This window comes from Marmota marmota, unplaced genomic scaffold, assembly GCF_001458135.2.
Source record: "Marmota marmota marmota unplaced genomic scaffold, marMar, whole genome shotgun sequence".
Lineage (NCBI taxonomy): Eukaryota > Metazoa > Chordata > Mammalia > Rodentia > Sciuridae > Marmota > Marmota marmota.
Window position 1 is genome coordinate 27,050,529 of NW_025999982.1, and position 24,263 is coordinate 27,074,791.

Below are 24,263 nucleotides of genomic sequence, written 5' to 3' on the forward strand. Positions count from 1 at the left end.
TACACACAATTTTGAAGCAATGTGAGAAGTTGTTAGAAAGAGTGATTTTTGAGGATGGAATTGTCTCCATATTGTCAAAATCTGTTTCAACATAATCTCTTTTTTTCCTTTTCTATTGTAAATATGCTACTGCTGCCCTGAGCAGTCAGTTGAGCTGTGGAAAACCTGTCAGGTGAGCAAGCTTAATTAGCCTAGAAAAGTACTTTAGTGTTTCTAAATCCAAGCCCTAAAGACAGATATGATTAAAGTCTATAAAAAAATAAAAATGTACTTAAAATGCTATTTTGAGGCTCATTAAACTTGAATTAGTCAACATCTATTTCTGGGGGCAGAATCAATTTGCATTTATTCAATGGTTCTCTTTGGCCAATTAATATTTGGGTGACATTAAATCCCTTGTATCAAAACAAAATAATTGAAATATGTACTGAAAAAAACATTTAAAGAGGGATTGAAATAATTAGAATTCTGACTCTGGACATGTGTGTTTTCTGAAAGAATTATATACAAAATTGGCGATGACTTTTTTTTTCTTTTTAAGAAACATCATATATACTAAATAAAGCAAAGGAAAACAAAAACAAAACTGTATATGGGTGGGCTTTTGTTTTCCAGTTAAAATAGATTGCATTTAAATTTCAATTGCCAAATAAATTAAGGGGATACATACAGAACAAGTGACATTTTTAGTTCTCATTCGCAAGGGGTACAAAGAAATTGTCTATCCTTCTTTGCTACTTTTGTGAAATATTTCTTCAAGCCTCTGGCAGAAATGTGTAGGATGTTCTTAAAATGTCAGCCACATCTCACCAATGTACCCTTTTTCTAGCACTCCATAAAGGGAAGTGTTTGAGCCAAATTTTGGAAGCTTGTTGGAGATAGAAGTAAAGTGGTTCAGACCTAACTATTCTGATGTTACTTATATAATACTAAGGAAAGCAAACTTTTTCAACAAAAGTACAGAGAGTAAAACTTTTAGGCCTTGAGGGCTACTTAGTCCCTATCTCAACTAGTCAGCTTTGCCTGTGTGAGATGAAAGCAATTCTAGACAGTACATTAACAAGGGGATGCAATAGAAATACAAGATTTTTATATCCATACAACATTTTTATATCCATATTTGTGTTTGAATAGAGATTTTCAAAATAATGTCTCAATGTTTCTTTCATCAGAGGGGTGCCGGGCACATGTGATACTTCAAGAACTCGGCATGGCTGATTGCACCTTCTTGGAATTCTGGTAAATTATAGTCAGCAATATAGTGTTAAAGTATATCATAAAATATAGAAACTATAACAAATCACTGAAGAAGTGCCTACAACAAGTATTATGGATGCAAATTCTTTGTCAAGGCATGTGACCTGAGAAGCTTCAAGTCAGATCTTCTAGGAGATAGGTATTCAATCTCCTCTCTCAAAATAACCATTCCCAGATGTCAGGATGAAGAATTTTTACACCACTTCCATATTCTACATGTGTGAGTATTGCGGTGTGTTACATTAGAACTTGACTGAATCACTTTCTAGGATCTATTCCAAAACCACATAGCTTAGGAGGTTTAGGCAGCAGGATTGCAAGTTCAAAGCCAGCCTCAGCAATTTAGCAAGGCTCTAAGTAACTTGGTGAGATCCTGTCTCAAAACAAACAAAAATTTAAAAAGAGCTAGGACAAGGGCTAGGGATATGACTCAGTGATAAAGAGCTCCTAGGTTCAATTCACAGTACCAAAATAAAAAAGGGGAAGGGGTGTAAGACATATAGAATATACCCATGCAGAGAGCAGTAATCTGGGGTCATGTTGAGTTGGGGTAGTATCAAAGTAAGCTTAAAATTTGAAGAAATTCATAGCTCAGTGTTGGCAAAGCAGCAACAGAGATCACAATAGCAAAAGCAAAATAAACTCCAAACTAACCCGATGGTTATTGAGATAAGTAGTCGTGTAAGTATAGTGCCTTGCAAGATGAACAGTATCCAGGATTTTGCCATCAAAGGATAATTTAGGTATGCTTTTCGTTTTTATATAATACCTTATATTTTCAATATTGGTGAGTTTGAAAATGAAAATTCAAAAAGTTGGGAGTGGGTGTTAAGATAAAATAATAGTCATCTAGCTTTCTTCTGTTTCTTCTTCTTCTTCTTCTTCTTCTTTTTTTTAACATTTTGTTGTTTTGTTTTTTCATTTTGGGGTCCTGAGGATTGGGCCATGTGCATGCTAGTCAAGCACTGACCTCAGATCTACATCTCCTCCCCACCCTTACCGTTTTTCTTAGACTTCCAGATATGTTAGACAATCAAATTTCTAAAACATCAAGAGTATGTCTGTTGAGTTTTCAAGTCATTATTTCTTCTCAGAGTATTAATAACTTCTGTATTCATGCATTATTATTTCAAATAAATAATATTTTATGGTCAAAAAGATAATATAACATTAAGAAAATATTTTATTTTTAAATAAATTTCAAAATTTGAATAGAAAATCCTTATTTTATTCAGAAATAATAAAAACTGGAATTTGTCTATTAACCAATGTTTGGGATCCATTAACTTAATATACTCTTCTGATGTTTTGATGAACTCCCAGCAAAATTATTTGTAAAGCTATGCTTGAATTTTTCCAGTTATGGGAAATTTTAATACTACTTGACATATTTTATTTATTTTTAGACTCTAGAAAGCATTTCTAGTTTGCACATAAATCTGTGTTCCTATAACTTTTGGTCATTACCTTAGTTATCTCAGACAGCATTAACACAATACTATAGACTAAGTGCCTTAAACAGAAAAAAAATTAATTTTCCTCACAGTTCTGGGAGCCAGGAATTTCACAATCAAGACACTGGCCAGGTCAGTTCCTGTTGACAGCTCTCTCTCTGACTTGCAAACTACCTCTTCATCACTATGTCCTCACATGGTAGAGAGGGTGAGGGGAGCTTGCATGACTCTCTTATAAGGGTACCAGCCAACAAGGTTAAGGACTTCTCTTATTCCTTCACCTGACCTTTATTAGCTCCTCACAGGTCCTATTTCCAAATACAGTCATATTAGAGGTAGAGCTTCAACAGATAAAGTCATGGAGGACACGTTCAGTTCAAATATGTCACATTCTTCCTTATACTACCATATAAAGCAAGTCACATTTCTTTTACTTATACCAATCCAGTTAATATTTGCCAATTTTTTTTCAGTAATTCTCTATAGATACACTAATATTTTTCAAATGGTTTCGCTTCTCCGAAAAAGGGTCAAAAGATCTTTTATCACTTTAAAAAGAATCATTCAGAATATGAATAATGTGAGCACATTTACTTTGTAATAGGTGGAACTTTCATTTTTACAACTCTCATTCTAGGTATCATAACAAAGCTGTCAGTGAGGAAACTACCCATTAGAGAAAATTAATCATATATTTGTCTTTCACAACCACGTGGTTTTATAATAGTGACTATTGTGTAAAAACTGTATCTTTTCTTTTTTTTTCCCTACACTCTAACCTCACATTGGGATGTTTGAAAGGGAAAACTACACTCCTAAACCAGAGATGGAAGTATCAGCCAGCACTGGATTTTCTATACACTAAATTCTAGGACTTCTTGTGTGGTGTGTGATGCCCTACTGTCTTGACCTCCATCTTGTGCCAGATCTTTCTGGTGCACTGCAATTTAGTGCTATTCCTGACCTGGAAGTAGCATATGAGAAAAGGTATTACTTTTATCTTCTTTATTTGTAAATACATTTTTTTTGGTCAGTTTAGAGTTTTTGTATATACTACTGCTATACAATGGTAGTTCCAGTTTTGGAAATCTAAATACGAAACTTTGGATGGAAAATTTGCTTCTTTCTCTCTTTTTAACTTGTTTTATTACTATATATATAAAATAGTAAAAATATATATATACAGATCTATTTACATATGCAAAGGGCTTCCTGAATGTCAAACACACAAGTAGTATTTCTATTACTACATACAATGTATTAGCTATATTACTGAATGACAAAATAACAATTTCTTAAAGAAGGACAGATTTTTAAGGGACTTAGTTTTCAATGCATGTGTTATCCTGCTCCTCTGCCTTGTGGGCTCTCAGATGTACAACAGATAGAAGAAGAAGGCTTAGTTGATACAGGCCTTTGCAGCAAAGGGACTCAGAAGTGTTCTTCCTTGAAAAACGTAGGAATAACTCAGGAAAAATCAATCTCAGATGCACTATGAGGTTTCTGGACACAACAATGCATCTAACAAGTAAATATGATACTATATCTTCTATTTCAACATTGCACTAAGAAATAGAAGAAAATGATCTGGACAAAAAAAAAAAAATCTTTTCTTTTTCATTTAATCAGAAAATGTAATATGTGTCAGGCCTGGTCCAAAACCCTAGAGACAGAAATGCAAATACAATTCTGTGAGTATTCTGAAGGACCTTCCCATCCAGCAGAGACCACAGGCATGAAGAGAACTAACTACAAAGCAGCAGTCAGTTCAAAGTAGTGACTAGTACTAATGGGTATGTGTTAATGATGCTATCAGAATACAGATAAGGGAAAGATGGAATCTCCCTGGGGTGACAGGGAAGGATTGATAATGTAGCTAAATTGGCATAATTGATATATAATGTAATCCTTTATATATATGTATGTAATTTAAAAAATAGTATTAAAATTTTAGTTTATGCCCAGACCCAGTTTTTGATGAGCTAATTAAGTTTTCTGATTATTCTATTATAATAAAAGTAACAAACCTTTAAAACAAATTTTCACAAACCTATCATAAATAAAACTTTTCCTGGGTTTGAGGAAAATGTGATCACAACAGTGTTGTTTTAACAATTGCATTTCATTTTCTTTTTCTTAAAAGTTGCTTATAACTTTGGACACATTGCGTTCATATAACTGAACTAATCATTGTTTTGAATGTCAGGGTTTTTTTTTTTTAATTTTTTTCCTTATCCTCTTACTTCAGTGACAACTCTTTTCTTATACATAAAATGAACTCACACCTGGGAATGACATTTAGAAACAATCAATGCTTTTAATATGTTATTCCAAAGATTTTCTCAGAAGCATCTTTTCTTTGCTGAACTTGGAATAAGCTTAATTTCATTTTATCTCTTACTCTAAAATTATTTAGGTAGGTTTTTTCAGACTCATTTTTATTTCAGATAATTTTTGAACATCTGACTTAAAGAAGTGATTATAAAAAGAAAAAACAACAATAAAAAAACAAATAAAAAACTCCCCAACCCTAAAAAAAAAAAAAAAAGTGATGATACCCAATAGTATTAAACAAGTCATTAAGCAATTTATTTGCTGGAATGGGGATTTCCTTTTATTTCCTCATGAATTCATATAAAGGCTTCAACTTCAACATTTTCAATATTAACCGATAGCCTTCAGACAATAAGCAGGAATAAAAACAGATAAGATATAGAAAAACAATTCACATTGCTAATACAATTTGAAATAAAAATCACTAATAGTGAATATAGGAACAACAGTTCTAGATTAAACCCTGTAATAATTTTAATATAAAGTACAACTTCCACAGTTGTAATAGCCATTTGACTATACAAAGAGCTTAAATAATTTTTCCTATTTGATATTGAAGAGTTCTCCACTTTGAGAAGTATAAGTAACTAATTATCTAAAAATAATTGTTATGCTGATGAGACCAACTAAAGCAGCCTATCTATTTACTCCATCAACATTTCTTAACAAATAGGCTAAAATATTTCCTTGAGATACTATTTAAAAATGTAAAACTAAATTTTTGATGTTTAATATCATATGATAACATGTCAGAGAAATCTAACATAAACATTCTCGGGTTCAAGTAAGAAGTTTAAAGATTCTTTACCTTCTAAGTGTATTTGATTGTTAGAAAAAAAATCAATCTAATTAGTCCAAATTTTGTAGCTCTTAGAATGTTTACTGAGGAGTATAACAAATTGTTGATAACATTTCATATTTAATATGGTATGTAAGTAAGTAAAAATTTAGTTCCCATTCTCTTCCCTCAATGACAAATAAATGTATTCTCAGTTTGAAGTGACATATTTCTTTGCCTTCAAAGTATATCTGATTAGTAGAAAAATCAATCTAATCCATAAGAAGTAGCTCTTGGAATTTGTATTAAGGAAATTTTACTTGCTTTAACATTAAAAAAAATGAAAAGAGAAAAAATAAAGGCTGAGTTGGGAATTGATAGTATCTCATACTTTTTGGAGGGACTGGATAAGTGGAAGAGGGAATAATCCTCTCTAGTAAACTATATATTACATGAAATAACATTTTCTTACTCTGATTTTTATATAAACAGAGTCATGAATTGAGTTATATTATGAAGCTATTCTAATACATCAGTTTTCTCAAGGGCCTCATTTAATCAAAATTTTGTAAGAATTTTTCACTATATAAATTTTAAATTTAAGAATGCTATAATTAAAGTATACTTGAAAATATATATATTTGATCATTTTTTGCCAAAATGATTCTTTTTGAAACATAAGAAGATGATAAATTTGGTATTCTAGACAAGTAAAACAAAATTAATTTGCTTCCTTTTCTCTTCTGTCAGTGACAAATACATCTGTTCTCAGGTTGAAATTACTTATTTTAATATAGCTTTACCTTTGAAGTATATCTGAATACTAAAAATTTAATCTAATTAACTCAATTTAAGAAGCTCTTGGAATTTGTTCTGAGGATGCTGCCTTTAAAATTCAGAAAATTGTTCATTAAGTAGAGGAAGTTTATTTTTAAAAGTATTTTTATTGTCCTAATAAGCTTTTGTTATTTTTACTATTTGATTATTGATTTACTTGATTTCAGACATAAATTTAACCATTCTGAAGTAAAAGTAAACATGATGGTGAAGGAAATAAAAAGAAAAAAAGTAAAAGTACAGAAAACAAAATATATAATAACATATAATAAGGAACACTACTAGCAAAAATGCCAAGAAGAGTTGGTGGCAAGCAAATTAGAGAAGGGACATAGGAGCAGGCTGTGGGCCTTCACAGGAAAGTTAAAACCTGCCATCTTTGATACTCTTGTACTCTGGATGTGCCATACAAATGGCAGAACAATTAGTATATAATCTGCAATTTCTTTTCCCCTTTAATATTGGCTAACCCAGCGACAGCATTGTGAGAGCATAAGTGATATTTTAGGACTCTCAGAACCAGTGATACTTTGGGAGCCTAGAAATTAAGAATAAAATACAAAATTATCAAGAAAAGTCCATTATTTCAAAAAGTATGTGCCATGGTGAGAAACAAAAATAAATAAATAAATAAATAAATAAATAAATAAATAAATAAATAAATAAATAAATAAAAAGGTGACAAGTGCAGTAAAAACAAGATAAGTACCAAAATGGATATAAATGCAGGTTGCTATGGCATCCCAGTGAGGCAAGTTGACTCAGTCTTCACCTTCAGGGAAGCTTCCCTGGGGAATCTGACAATAGGAGAACAGGTGCCTGCAGGGGCACAGATGGTTAGAAGACCTCTTCTGGCAGAGGAGGGGCCACAAATCAAGAATGTAGTGAAAAAGAGGGCTGGCAATAACGACAGGGAACTGCAATCCAGAATCCCAGGCAAGTGGAGGGTTGGAAGTTAGTATTTACAAACCAGTAAGAAAAGAGGCTGGAGAGTTTGAAATAAGTCAGTGATATCTTAGAAACTCATCTGACAGCTCTGTGGAGACATACTGAGAATGCCAACAGCTTCTAGGAGAAAGTAGGGGGATCCTGAACTGTTGTTTTGGTTTTGGTTGCTTTCTTTCTTTCTTTTCTGGTTTTTTTTTTTTTTTTTCCCTTATCTTTCTATCTTCCTCTTTTTTTTTTTTTTTTTTAACTTCCCTGAAAGGTGGTTTTAAAATTCTGTGCATTCCTTTCAGGTTAACCCTTCAGGCCCTCCTCTGGGCTTCACCCTCTGACTCTTGAAAATCTCAATCTAATACTTCCACAGGAAATTCAGTTAGGCACTTCAGTTAGGTACAAAAGTGAATTTGCTATGTTTAAAATTTCAGATATACGGGCTGGGGATGTGGCTCAAGCGGTAGCGCGCTTTCCTGGCATGCGTGCGGCCTGGGTTGGATCCTCAGCACCACATACAAACAAAGATGTTGTGTCCGCTGAAGACTAAAAAGTAAGTATTAAAGTTCTCCCTCTCTCTCTCTCTCTCTCTCTCATATATATTTAAAAAAAAAATTTCAAATATACACAGTAAAATTAACCGATTTTAGAAAAGTAAATTTTTTAATCTTTTCCCATTGACTTGTCCTTTCCTATATTTTCCATCTCAGGGTAGATTTTCTCAACTGCTTAATCAGCCCAGAATAAAACACCTGGTGGTTACCCTTGACTCCACCCAGTACATCAAGAGAATTCCTCTGGGCGTGGTGGTATGCACCTCACTCCCACCTGCTCAGGAGGCTGAGGAAGGAAAATCACCTGAGCCCAGGATATGAGACCAGCCTTAAAACACAAAGGAACCTCCAAATAAATAAATAAATAAATAAATAAATAAATAAATAAACAAACAAACAAAAAATGAATAAATAAAAGCACTAACTTCAAGAAGGCAAAGAATATTTTCATTAGTAGAGGAAGGTGGAGCCCTATTTTATTACTCATCTGTTAATCAATCCCCAACCCAGAACAATTACTGTTTCATAGTACTCTCTAGATGAATAGATTTGTTGCATAAATAAATGAATTTTTCCTCTCCTTTTATCTGTTCTTATCCCATTTTAAAAATATACACAAATGAAATAAGTTAATTTTTAAGAGTATGAGTTGATTTACAAATAGGTTCCATAAGATAGCAAAATACAAAGAAACATTATGCTAGGATTTTTCTATTGATTTAGATACTAAATTAAAAAAAAAAAACATTTTTTTGAAGCAAATGCTGTGTTAAAAGTCATTAAAATCTGTCAAGAATGATATTGTTTGGTAAACATTTTCTGACCTAGTTACTTGTAACAAAGCTATATAGTACAGTATATTTTAAAGGTGTGAGTTGGAGTTTTGGCCTTACCACTCAGTAACTGTGTAAAGTAGGATCATTTAGCTTGAATGTCCCCCATTCCCTCATTTGTGAAATGGAAATAGTAATATTACATTTTGCAAAGAACTACTGAAATTATTAAGTGAGATAGCAATTATAAAGAGCTTAAAAAGTATTATCCAAAGAGAATGTGATTAATAGCTGCTATTGTTATAAGTACAATTGTTTTTATAAAGTTTATAAATTTTTGTAACAGTTAAAAAAAAGATTTTCCAAAATGATCTTATTTCCACACATCTTTGAATATGAGACCAGGTTTCTACTTTGTAGTCCAACGCCCACAGAAAGTGAGGCTATACAGTACAGCAGATGCTGGATCTGTACTGTCTCTGTTCAAATACTGATTCCACCACTTGCCACTTGTGTGACCTTGAATGAGTCACCTGTTCTCACTGTGCTTCAATTTTCTTGCTGTGAAATATGAGTGAGCTCTATTAACTTGTTTGTTATGATGAGTTAATATTTGTAATGAAGTCAGGGCAGATCTTGGCACCACCCCTATAAAAAAATCAACACTGTTCTAGGGTACTTAACTGATTAAAAAATGAGAGGTCCAATCTATATCCCTTTAAGTTGTATAGATGATGTTATTCCTCACATTCATGATAAAGGCTGATGGACAAGGGGTTGAATCTCAAAATAGAGTCAGCAAACCATAGTGACAAGGAAGAACATGATTTCTTGTTCTGCCTCAAATAACAAGAGGCTGCATTTTCATTAATTTGCTTTGTAAGTAAGTGTTATAAAAATAAGTATATGATGTACATTTTAGTAAACCAAGATAATAATTATTTTAACACTGTCTTCAAAAATTATGTGGTGCATGAACTAGGATCAAATGTTTCATAGCTTAAGTACACATTTGTGCATCACAATTAATTTCAAAACATGTATTTCCATGGTGAAATACAGTGGACTAGAAATGACTTGAAAAATAGTTTTTTATATTTATTTAGCATAAGGTAGAATGAAATGTTAAAATTGAAAAGAACCATTAAACAAAATAGTGTTCAAGGACAATAGCTGTTCAATCTAAGCTCTGCAACAACTTGGTTGTTCTCATTCCAACTTTGAGTCCCTCTTTTGACTAAAATCCCTCTTTTGCAGGCCCAAGGAGGATAAATGGCTTGCCCAAGGCACTATGACTTTGAATTGAGGGACTCAGAGCTTCAATTCTATATCTTGGATCTCTTTTTTTTAATTTTTTTATTAGTTGCTCAAAACATTACAATGATCTTGACATATCATATATTTGATTCAAATGGGATACGTAATCTTATTTTTCCACGTGTACAGATTCACACGTCAGATAGAGCTCTAATCTCCAGAGTATACAAAGAACTGAAAAAATTAAACAAGAAAACAAATAACCCAATCAACAAATGGGCCAAGGATCTGAACAGACACTTCTCATAAGAGGATATACAATCAATCAAAAAATATGCAAAAAAATGCTCACCATCTCTAGCAATCAGAGAATTGCAAGTTAAAACCACTCTAAGATACCATCTCACTCCAGTAAGACTGGCAGCCATTATGAAGTCAAACAATAATAAGTGCTGGAGAGGATGTGGGGAAAAGGGTACACTTGTAAATTGCTGGTGGGACAGCAAATTGGTTCAACCAATTTGGAAAGCAGTATGGAGATTCCTTGGAAAGCTGGGAATGGAACCACCATTTGACCCAACTATTCCCCTTCTCGGACTATACTTAAAAGAGCATACAACAGGGACACAGCTACATCAATGTTCATAGCAGCACAATTCACTATATCTTGAATCTCTACAGTCCCTTCTTACTTAATACTTGTAGTCAGATTACTGGGTTCTTAAGAAAACACTGTCTTATGTGATGGAGGAAAAGTAGCATATCTCACAAACAGTAATATGACGAAGTACTTGGAGAGTTGTTTCCCAATTTTCAGAAACTTATGCTACGTAACTAGACACTGCTTAGTTTTTGCCTGTGAAGGAGCCAGTGTAGTTGCTGATAAAGGGAATTTTAATAACATTGGATTATGTAACATTTTACAATTGACTTTATGAAGTACTTCATTTTCATCTTTATGGATTATGCTACAAGTTCTCTGAATTCATGCTTCACTTATTTCCCCAATTCTCAGACTCCTTAAAATTTAAATTATGATTTTCATACACGAGATCATTCACCTGGGAGTCCTGTTCTCTAGCCTTTGGCTAAATTGGCCTTAAGTCCTTAAATTTCACTAGAAAACCATCTCCCAAATTAATAGCCCCAAAGCACTTAAGCCAAAAATTGATTTTATTTTACTTGCTATTGAGTTATAGATTATGCTGCAAATTAAATAGGGTTTTAAAATTATGATCTATATTGCTAGAATTCCCTAACTAATATGAACTAGATTACTTTTTTACTTTACTTTACCCATATTCCCCTAACCACCTGCAAGGGAATATTGAAAAACTTAGATTTTAATAAATCTATTAAGATGGAAAAGAAAGTTAATAAATATTCATTTGTCTGAATTCTATTCTTTTTTTTTTCATAGTTTAGGCTATTTCCTTCAAACTGTGTTATTATTTGGTTTTGTTGGTTTGCTTGTTAGTTTTAAAATGAAAACTCTTTGAGACCTTTTACACTTAAATGGAAATTTAGGGAGGAACAGAAGGAATACCAGATGGGAGTCTCTCAAGAGGCATCTTTGGGGATATTTTTTGAAAGCAAGGTGATCCTAGGTGAGCAGAATGTAATAGAGTTTGTGACTGGGATTGTATCTTAATAAAAACAATGTCTGCATAATTTATAGTCTGAGTAAATAGTATACTACAGATAGATGTGTTGTCTTTAGAACCATCTTGAGATGGATTACACTTCAAAAAAATAATCCAACTTCATCAGTTATGGAAGAGTAGCTTGAGGAACAAATATTTCAAGAAATGATTAGTAAATCCAAAAATATTATTTTTGATAGAAATGTGATTAAAAATCAGGTGTGCTCATTTTATATCTGATATTTTTCTACCACTCTAATTTGTTTCTGGAAGAAAATATAAATGTGGAAAATCTATTTCCCCCATTTAGCATTATTTCCCAATTTGTAACATTTTTGTTGAATATACATATGTAAAATTGATATGGATATTTTAAATAATAACAATAAATTGATATACATCTACTGTCCACACAGTGAAAGACATTATTAGCAACATTGAGAATTGCTTCAACCACTGATACCTCTTCCCTATCCTTGCCTGTTAATCCCTGTACTTACTTCTAGTTTTTTAAGTTCATTTTTTTTAAATTTACCAAATTAAAAAGAAAGTATGTATGTATGTATATGTATGTATGCACACATGTATTAACACGTGTGTGTGTGTGTGTGTGTGTATACATGTTTTCTGTAATATGTGGAAACAGTGTAAAAATATACACTGTTTAGGTTTTCATATTTGGGGAATTTTTGTGTTGGCGATATTTGTTCAAGACTTCTTTTTTCACTCCTATAAATATGTCGGTGAATGTGACTGAAGGTCACTGATTTTCCCTGCCTTATATGTGTGCAGTACATACAGAATACATATAACGATGTGAGTGGACAGTTTGCTCTTTTTCATTTGTTTCAAATACTTTTGATATGAACATTTCAGCACATATCTTGTGTGCATACACAAGAATTTCACCTAAAATGGAACATTTTGTTATTTGGGACATGTGCATCTTTTACTTTATAGATGATAGCAAATGAATTTTTAGTACATATTTTAAAAATATTAAACTTTCTCCCTGCAGCCATGATTTATGTGCTGATTATAATAGGAAATTAATTTATATAGCATGTGCCCCTTTTTCTAGTGGAAAACATTAGCACTAAACAGAATACTGATATAGTTTCTTTACTCATCATCATGAGCTTAAATAGAGGGGGTAATTTCTTTGGTTAGTTTACTAATAATATCTATGACAGGGAATTTCAGGGATACTCTAATTTTTTGTTCTTACTGGTCTTGATTTTAGCAAGATTGAGAAGACCTCTTTCTAAAAAATTCCTCTCCTTCTAGCTTCTGTGATGGTACATTTTCTTGGTTGTACTCTTGCCCTTCTGCCTATTGAATTAGCGTCTCATTAAATGTCAGGTATTCTCGGATGCTGTCTTGGCCCTCTTTTCTCTTTTCCATCACTCTCTCCTGACATTGTCATGTAATCTATTCTCATGTGTTTAAATATTACAGGCTGATGTGTGGCTGACAAAGACTCTCTGCCATTCTATAGTGGTCTCTTCACTCTGTTGACAGTACCTTTAGCTTTTTAAATTTAATCTATTCCCATTATCAGTACTTGTTTTTGTTTCCTCGGCTATTGAGTCCAGAAAATCTTTGCATGTGCCAATATCTTGAAGTGTTTTCCCTATGTTGTATTCTAGTAGTTTTAAAGATTCAGGTCTTAAATTATTTGGCCCATTATAAGTTCATTTTTGTATTGGGTGAGTGGTTGGGGGTCTAGTTTCAATCTTTCCTACATTTGAATAGCCAGTTTTCCCAGCACATTTGTGGTAGAGTCTGTCCTTTATCCAGTGTATATTTTTGACACTTTTGTTGAGAATCAGATGGCTATCAGTGTGTAAGTTCATTTCTGGGTTCTTTATTCTGTTCCATTTGTCTATCCATCTGTCTGTATTTGTGCCTGTACAGGCTTGGTAGTGTGTTTTCAAGTCAGGTATTTTGATACCTCCAACTTTGTTCTTTCTGTTCAGAACTGCTTTGGCATTTCAGGGTATTTTGTATTCATCTGACAGAGGATTAACATTCAGGATATATAAAGAATTCAAAATATTTACCAATGAAAAGACAAATAATCCACTCGATAAATGGGTAAATTATTTGAACAGAAACTTCACTAAACAGTAAGTACTAATGGCCAATAAATATATAAAAATATGCTCAATATCTTTATCCATCAGAAAAAGGCAAATCAAAAGTATATTGAGATTCTATCTCATCCCAGATAGAATGGCTATTATTGAAAAATGAATAAATAACATGCTGGGGAAGATTTGGAAAAAAGGAATACTTGTTTGCTATTGGTGGGAAGGTAAATTAGTTCAACCACTATGAAAACAGTATGGAGAGTTCTTAAGAAACTTAAACTAGAACTACCACATGACCCAGCTAACCACTCCTGGGCTTATGTATATCATGAGGAAATGAATTCAGTATACAAAAGAGGTATCTGTACCCATATTTATTGCTATTCACAAAAAGTCAAGTTATGGAATCAGCCTAGATGTCTCATTGCCAAATGAATGATTGAAGTAAATATATCATATATATAAAATTGAATATTTTTCAGCCATAAAGAAGAACAAAAATCCTACCATTTGCACAAATACAGGTGAAACTGGAAGACATCAAGGTAAGCAAAAATAAGCCAGATACAGAAAGATGAATACTGCATGTTTTCTGTAATATGTGTAAAGCAGGGGGAAAAAAATCTGAAGCCAAAGCAAAACAAAATAAAAACACAAACAAAAGAACCCCAAAGATGATCTGATGTTAGAAAAGGAAATTTTAGGCCCCAGAGAGGGGACTAGAGGGAGTGGAAGGAAGGGGAAAAACAAGGTAAGAGAAGGGAGGTGGGACAAGATCAAAGCTTGATATAGCATGTATGGAAATGCCACAGTAAAACCCATTAATTAGTACAATTAATATGTGTTAATAATTATAAAAATATTAATGTCACTTATATTCAATCACTCCTTCTGCAAATTTTTCAGATACCTCAAAGTATCCAAGCTAATTATCTTGTCATTTTCCCCTAAATATTTTGTCCTTCGTCTTCCCCCTAAGTAATTAGTTCTCCATTTAATAGCTTAAACCAGCAGTCTTATTTTGCTAAGCACATCCTTCTGACCTTTTAATAGGTTTACATGTGCAAACATGTGCAAAATTTCTTTCTATATTTTCTAATATGATTAAAAAATTAGGGGAAGGTAGGTATAGTGGTGAATATAAGTCAGAGAGGTCTTTGATTAATGCAAGGAGACATTTTGAAACAAGAAATAAAGAGGGATTAAAGAGGGATTAAATCATATTGGATATAAACCAAGGAGTGGGATAGTATAATGGTGGTTCCATTCCCAATTTACTAAGGAATCTCCATACTGCTTTCCATAGAGGTTGCACCAATTTGCAGTCCCACCAGCACACATCAATGTTTATAGCAGCTCAATTCACAATAGCTAGACTATGGAACCAACCTAGGTGTCCCTCAATGGGTGAATGGATAAAGAAAATGTGGTATATATACTCAGTGGAATATTACTCAGCTTTAAAGAAGAGTGCAATTATGACATTTGCCAGTAAATGGTTGGAGTTGAAGAATATCATGCTGATTGAAATGAGCCAATCCCACAAAACCAAAGGCAGAATGTTTTCTCTAATATGCAGATGCTAATTCACAATAAGGCAGGGGACACTGGGGAAGAATAGTGTTACCTTAGATTAGATAAAGGGAAATGATGGGAGATGAGGGGAGAGGATGTGGGCATAGGAAAGATAGTAGACTGAAACAGACATTATTACTATATGTATATATGTGACTACATGACCAGTATGATTCCTCAACATGTACAAACAGAAAAATGAGAAATTGTATCCCATCTATGTATGATATATCAAAGTGCATAAATGTATTTTACTGTCATATATAAATAATTAAAACAAATACAAAATTTTTTAAAAAGCATATTAGAAAAAAACAGATTAAGTGGAGAAAATAAGACACAAGCCTTTCCAGATTTTTGACACTCAGAGTTTTACAGAGAAAGAAATGCAGAATTGAAAAAGAGATAGATCAGAAAAAAACTGTAAGAGCAGTTGGTGAAAAACATGGAGCAGTGGGGAAAGAGTTTGCTCTTTTTTGGATGGCAGGCATTTTTGCACTATGGAGTGGAGTAAGTACGCAATGGGCTCCTGGTTTACTAAGAAAGGCATGACTTCTCATGTGGAAGTCAATTAAAATTGATGCTTCTGTTTGCAAGGAATGGGAAATAATTCTCATTGGATTGGTCTGAATCTGACAATTTATTGAATTGTAGCTAGGTGTCATTGATGACAGAATAGACAACCAGAGGCCCAAATGATAAGTCTGGCAGAATGAGTAAATGAATGCCTTACCATATTACCTCTATAAGAAGCAAAGCATTTTGAAATGGTGCAGTGAAATCTCAATTTATCTATTATTTTGCTTATGTTTATGTTCATCAGTGGGTATGTTTATGTAAATGCCTATTTAATTAGACTTCCTATGGTGGAATTATCCTCTTTTTACTGATATATTTATTTTACTGATATATTTATTTACTGATAGCTTTATTTTTATTGATAATATTTATTTACACAGTTATTTTATTCCCTTTTGTATTTAGTAAAGAGATGATAGAATTGTGGCTTAATCTGCATTTGCTAGAGTTTAAGGTTTGGTGTCCTTAAGTAACTTGGGCCTGAAACAGGAGTCCATGTACTAGGAATTAAAGTACTACCAAGGAAAATGTTTTCCTACCATCAGAGAGGAGGTATTTACTCTTGGACCTTGGAAGTTATTATCATTTAAGGTCATCAGGGGACACAGAGTTTTTCATACTCCAGGCACAAAATTGAGAGTGTCTAACTGTTTCATTTTCTTCTTACATACTGAGCTCTGTGTGATTTTGTTAAAGGGAGCATTAAACAACCTGTCAGTACATACACATTGGATCACAGACTCTTCTCATGTGGAGGGGCTCTGGCCAGTACAGAAAGACATTATTGGAAACTTAAGACATTAGAGGATAAGTGTAACTTAGTGTTTATTGGTTGGAAGAATCAACGATAGTTCCTTCCCTTAGTGTTTTATGCTGAAAACCTGTTGTTTTTAATTTTCTGAGCACTGACTACCCACTGTGCTTAAACAGCAGCTCTTAATCAGAACACAATAATTAGATAGTTAGAGCCTGCATGATATTTAGATATTCAGTGGAGTTGCATTGTATAGAGAAAGACCTACAAAGTTGGTTTTCCTTTTTCTTTTTCTGATTCATCACATAATTTCTCTTTAAGTTTTATTGTCCAGATACATTTTATAGTATGCATGTATTAATCATTTAGTACAATGCAAGTGTATGTCATACACACACACTCACACACATATAAAAAAAACACACATTTATATGGTTACTGTGACACCACCACGGTGTAAGAAAAGAATAAAAACTCATTAAGGATCTGACTTAAAATCTTTCAAACACAGTAAGTTTAACCAGAAGGGAAAACCTGATTTGTTGGCTGTTTTTTTTCCCTTTAATTTCAAGGTAACTTTAGCGGTCTGTTTACCAGTAAATATTTCTCCAAATTTGATTGCAATAAATGTACAGATACCTTATATCAGATATTTAGTAAGATAATCCTTTAGTAAATTATATTCCTTTCAGACAAGTCTTTGGAGAAAATGTTTAGAAATATAGTCAATCATTATCACATATCTGCAAAATTATTTACCCATTCTCTACATAATACATTCCCTCTCTTATTAATAAAAAGTTTCCAGAAAAAAATAACAACAAAAAAATTCCCTTGCTTCTTCTGTTTCGTTTACTGTCCCTTCTGATATTACAACTTGATTTCTGTTCTTATTCTTCTCCTGAAATTGGTGGTTATCCTTTCACTTCATGCTTCTTTGGGAAACGTTTTTCATGTTTTTGTGGTATTCTTCTTGTCTGTTACGAAGATCTCTATTCCTTAACTAGTTTAAAGTACATCTCTTCCAAGCCCACTCCTTGACTGCTGATCTCCAATTCTTTACCATATCTTCTCTTAAACTACAAAATCAATCTAATCAATGATTCTGACTTCTACCTTCTGCTGTACAGATACACATGGCAATAGCTCCTGGGTCTCTTGTGGAGTCAAGATCCATATTTTAAATTACTTTCTCTATACCACACTGTCCCAGTGACAGGAATGATATTTAGCAGGAATATACTGATATAGTGGACAAATAGATTAGAGGTGTTGCCAAGCCAGTTAAGTATCTGGTTATATACAGTTCTACTGTTCCTGCCCAAAAGTAAATGCAAAACTAAACCTGCCATTTTTCCTATAAATAATCTTGTTTTCCCCACTTAAAAAAATGGCACCACAAATTACTTAGTTACAAAGCCAAAAGTGCTTGTTCAAATACCAGGTTTTTTGATCACAATTTCAGAGTTATTTTCTCACCTCTATTGCCATAATATCATTTCTTGTTTTATTATTCCTGTAACCCAAATTTACCAGTTCTAAACCACTATAGTTCTACTCTTCTTATGTGAAAACAGCATGTCACTTCCAATTAAAACTTCTTAAATGGTTTCCTAGGTACTAGCATATAAATAAATCTATACTATTTTGTACTTTGTATAGAATTAATTGTGCTCTGACTCCTGCTCACCTTGTCTTTAAAAGTCCTTCTTCTGCTCAGTTCTTATTTCTTTTCTCCCTCTTCTCCCCACCTACCTCTCCACTAATTATGGCCCAGTGTGTGATCTTGCCTCTATCCAGAAGGACAAGCCTGCACATTATTTACTGGGAAGAATTGATCTTCTCTCAAATTTCTACCTAATTACAAACTTTCTGACTTCCCCAGGGAGGCTAGTAGACTTTCTTACATATTTTCCTATATTACATTTTTATATTATTCATATTTATAAAAGACTAGATACTTAACTATATTAGTAATAGTGGTGTATCTTCCCAATAGAATATTAGCCCCCTTGAATCTTTAGTACTTGCATTTAATTACTGTATACTTACAATGATAAGAGTCTATATGAAAACCTATTTTTTACTTGGGAAATATATACATAATATCAAGATAAGAAATCAGTCCAAATTTAAATAGCTAAAGGTTAATTTATGTATATTTTAGAATCTCTTTACCATTCTTTAATGGATATTTCACTTAGACTATAAATGAAACTTTAATTATGTCACAGAAACTTTTCTTATCTTGGTATAAGCAAAACAGACATTTTCTACTGTTATGGGACTTATAGATTTGTTTATCTAGTCAAAAAACACATTAAAATTATAGAAAAAGTCACAAAGTCTGTTTAATGATCAATAAATGCACTGCTAATGGAATAAATCTAAATCTAAAATAGTCTCTTCATTCTTACTGATACAGAATGTCCTAATTTTATTAAATGCTTCTGGGTCAAATCAAATATGCAAGAAAATTTTGTTTTTCATGTTTATTTGTTTTTAAAATGTTTACCTCATGTATACCAGAAACCATAATGATAGTTAAGTAGACTTATATCAATTTGTATTACTGTGGTACTTTAAGAACATTTTAAATTTCTAACACAAAGATAGTATGTTCTAGTATGTAAAATGCAATGGTAAATATTAGTAAGAGAAAAAGTTCATAATTGTAATAAGCTATTGGTACAGTTAGCAATCTTAAAATTTTTAGGGCAATTCTCTGCAATAGCAAAAAATGGAGCCACATAATCAATAGCATTTAAGTCAACGTGCAGGCTTTTATCCTAGAATATAACTTAATAATAAAGAAAATAAGCTAATTATCCAAATGGAAATTTAGAGAGTGGGCTGGCATGGACACAAAGTACTATAGAGAAAGTCCTTAAACATTACTAAGCCCATTTCTCAAGTCATATTTTTGGCTTATTTTTCAGCAAGCACATTAACATATCCAATGAAAATTATTGAGTTAGTAGTGCACAAAACCCCACAACTTGATATTACACGTTATATACAGACTACAGACATAAGATGGAAAAACAGTCCGATACTGGAACAATTCTATTCATTAAGAACATAAAGCTTTAAGTCTACTTGGAATATAATATATATATATATATATATATATATATATATTTTATGATAAGATATATATATATATATATTTATATATATTCCAAGTATATATAAAATATATACATATATATATAATTGCTCAAAATTTCTTTTTGAAAATCATATAGATGACTCCACTAATCAGAAAACATTTTTAAAGTTTTCCTTTTTCTGTCTTCAAAATGATGACATAATTAATATTTTTATAACATCCATGAAACTACCTTTGTTTTTGCATGAAGATCTGGTAATCCACCGATAAAGACAGACCATGATTTTGACAGTGGTTTTCCAGGCATGTCACCAATAGATATGCTGTTTTCTATAATTCTTCCTAGAATAGTCAGTTCAGTTCTACATGGGTCCAATTCTTGTCTGCAACGATTTAAGAAGGAAATTCATGGTTTTAGTATGTATTGTATAAACATTTGTCTGACCAATTAATTAAGCTGTTACCAAAAGAAGAAAGATTTAAGTAAATAGATTATTTCACCATAAAAATCAACAAAACCAGAAGTAGATTAATCTGTTCTAAATTAGAAACCCTTAATGCTTAAAATACCTGTATATAACATTAAATTTTAGCAAAACACAAATTGTAGCCATTACTTAATGAAATGAGTAACTCCTGATAATAAACATCCTTCTCAGGAGTAAGTAAAATAATGTTATAATATAATAGTCTTGTTGGTTACATATTACATTCCTGAATTCTCTGTATGAAGGAAAAAAATTAAAATGAATCAGATTTAAATGTGGTTATACAGGGTACAATATACCTTTAAGCAAAAAACAGAAATATTGCAGAGATTAATTAGTTGTAAAAATATAATTATAGCAAGAAGAAAAATGTGAAAATTTTGAAAAGAATAAAATTTAAAAAATGATTTAACTAGGATTCTCAGAGTAATTAAGTCCAATGCACCCATTTTTTAAAAGGATGAGAAAAATACTACAATACTCTAACATATAGATAAGAATATATCATTTACTCTATTCATAGTTTAATTATTTAATGTAGAAATTGGAAAACAATGACCAGTGGGACAAATCTTCCCTGCCACTCTTAGTAAATAAAGTTTAATTAGAACACAGCCACATGTTTCTTCATCTACAATCTATGGGAGCTCTCATGTCAAGAGTTGAACAACTGTAGCAAAGATGCTAAGGCCCCAAGGACCAAAAGTGCATCCTACCTAAGTCTTAGAGAAAACCTTGGTAGACCCATCATTTAATCGATGTACCTGTTTCCAAAGTAGGTACCCTTATTATAATGCTTTCCACACATGTTCTATAAGACACAGCATTCACTTACCAGTGTTATCCTATACCATGAGTATATGATGTTCTGTCTTTCATATATTTATGTGAACTTTTTATTGAATTATAATATAAATATTAAAGAGGATAAATGGAAAAACTTTATGAAATATTATATTATGAACATGTCCAAGTAACCATTATCTTGGTCAAAAGACAAAAAATTATTATTTATTCCAGTTCAGAAATACAGACCTCCATTTTCATTCAACATTATATTTTTGATGCTCATTTTTTTATTGAAGTTAACAAGAGTTTATTCATTTTTCAAGGTACATCACTGGATATTTCATAAATTACTTATTGTAGTGTTGATATAGATTTGAATTGTTCCAATTTGGGGGTTATTATATAAATTTTGCTGCTATAAACATGCTTGAATATATTATTTAGTGTACATATATATGAATTTCTGTTGAAGTTTTAATAAAAAAGATTGACTCTGCTCTATATTTGGTACATATTCTCTGTTGGTTAAAAAATTACAAATGAGTTATTTTATTCATCTGGTATATTACATTTTTTTCATAATGGTGTCCTTCACTGGTACAAATTTAATTTATACCAACTCATCAATCATTTACTTAATTATTGTTATTTTATTGTTGTTCTTGTTTCTGATCTACTCTATATTTGAAAGGTTATTTTGGTTTTGACACTTAAATCTACAACACATCTGAAATTGATTTTTATATAATCTGAGGTATATATTAAATTGTTTTTTATGGATCTAGTAATATGAGTGAAAAAAGAAAAAAAAATCTATTCTCTAGTATTCCGCCATCTGATTTCTATCATAAATCAAATCCATTTATATCTGCTCTGTTTTTAGGCTATTCTGTTCCATTGGTCAGTTTTTCTATCATGCACTAATATATCACTGTCTTGACACTTACTCTAAAATAAAGTATTTAATACTTGGTAGAGTAAGTTCTCCTGCTTCATTTTTGCCCTCTCAATACTGTTTAGGCTGCAGAGATGTGTGTATGTGTATACATGTGTGTGTGTTCCTGGGCTTTCCTTCTCTTTTATGTGTCTATATTTGTACTTAGTGCCAATATCACACGGCAGAAATATTAATGTTATATTGATGTTTTACATATTGTATACATTAAATCCTCTTATGTTGTTTAGCTTTTTGATTGAGATGATTGAACATCCTTTTCTTCATTCTTCCTTCTTAATTGGTGTGAATTAAGTTGACTGGTGTTAGAATGTTTGGATGTATTCCTAGAACAGGTCTAACTTGCTTAAGATGTATGACATTTTCGTATAAGGCTGGATTGACTTTCTACATTTTCAGGAATGTTTTTGTATATGTTAAAAGATCTTGACTTTCAAATTTCTTCTACTGTTCTTATAACATTTTGGTATCAAGGTTATGCTGTCCTTATCTTCTTTAAGAAAGTCTTTTTACGTTGATGATATATTTATCCTTTGTGTATGGTAGTATTCAGTACACAGACAACTGGGCCTGAAATTGTCTTTGAGATTACTTTTTCTCTTTTTTCTTCATGATTTCCCTCTTTTAATTTGTTCTGAGCTTAATTTATTCTTCTCTTTCTAAGTTTTAAAGTCTAATATGCTCTCATGACTGAAAACTTCCCACTAAGCAAAAATTGAGATTTATTCAACATATTCTATTTTTCATTGTCATCTGCTCAAAATATTTCAAAATTTTCTTTTTGATTTTGTTTTGTTCATTCAAGAATCATTCAGAATGGTGTCACTAAACTTAAAAATACATAGGAATTTCTGCTTTTTAAAAAATACTCTAAGTATAGCTTAAATCAAGGTTGCTCAGAGAATATTTTCTGCTTACTTTTCATTCTTTGAAATGTATTGACTCAAGCTGCATAGGAGAGCATATGGTAAATTTTAGTAATATTTTCAGACCCTAGAATTTCTGTAGTTCATTGAAATGTTCATATATATGTGAATATGCCCCCCTCACATATACATACCTACTTTTATAGTAAGTACAAAGGGTACAATAAAATAATTGAATCATATGTACGATGCATGTAATTTCTTATAAACAATGTTTACAGAGATTCTCTGCATCCTTCTTCCATTTATATCACAATGTAAAGTTGAGAGCTAAAACCAAGTATGGCCATGTAACAAATATTGGGGTTTTGATAAAGAAACTTTTGAAGAAATTCAAAAGTTTGGTGACATTTCCTATATTAAGAAAATGGAAGGAAAATTTTTTGAACATTTTTAGAACCTACTTGATGTTCTTGAATCTGTATTTAGAAGCAAACTGCAAGCTTTCTGGGTTAATTACTTCTTACAATTAAGTGTTAAAAATATCTTAGGGAGGATATAGCTTCCAGGAAGCCATTCATTAAATGATAAAAATAAAGAAAACACTGATACTTCTGCTCAAATCATTCTCTGAATTTTAATGTTTGGAAAATAGTTTGTACTGTTTTGTGATATTAAAATAGCAATAATTATTCCCTAACACTTTGCTAATGAACTCATTTCTCCTATTTCATGAATCAAATAAAATGCATTAAGATATGAAACACATTTATTTGGTCTTTGGTTATAACAACTTCCAGAGTAATTTAAAAATAATGTATATGGACTCTTATATTTTTTTTCTTGACCCAGAAGACATATAAGTTATTTATGTTAAAATTAGAAAAAATAAATTTAACATCTGATCTATACATGAATCAACTTGAATCTTTCGTAAGTTGGTTTTTAAAATGGTATCAACAAATATAGGTCAAGATGTATATGCATACACTGATATGTAAGTGTGTCACACATACATAGTACATAAATACATCAACATTATTTGGTCTTTATCAATTTCTTTTACATGATTATTTTACAATTTTAGTGAGCACTGTATTATGTTCCAAGATCTTAAAATTATAAACAATTAAGAGATAATTACCACCTAGAAAGTCATTTCACCCTTGTTTAATTATTTATTTATGAAATATTCTTGGATTTTTTAAATCAAATTTTAAGTGGTTTTA

At 31.7% G+C, this 24,263-nt stretch overlaps 1 protein-coding gene across 1 annotated transcript in view; it reads right to left on the reverse strand.

The window, feature by feature from the left end:
- The window catches only part of Eys (eyes shut homolog), a 1,560,564-nt gene that overhangs the window by 549,575 nt on the left and 986,726 nt on the right, over positions 1-24,263 (reverse strand). The window contains 1 exon segment of the mRNA XM_015487393.2: positions 20,169-20,319. Within this exon segment, the coding sequence (XP_015342879.1) occupies positions 20,169-20,319 (151 nt within the window).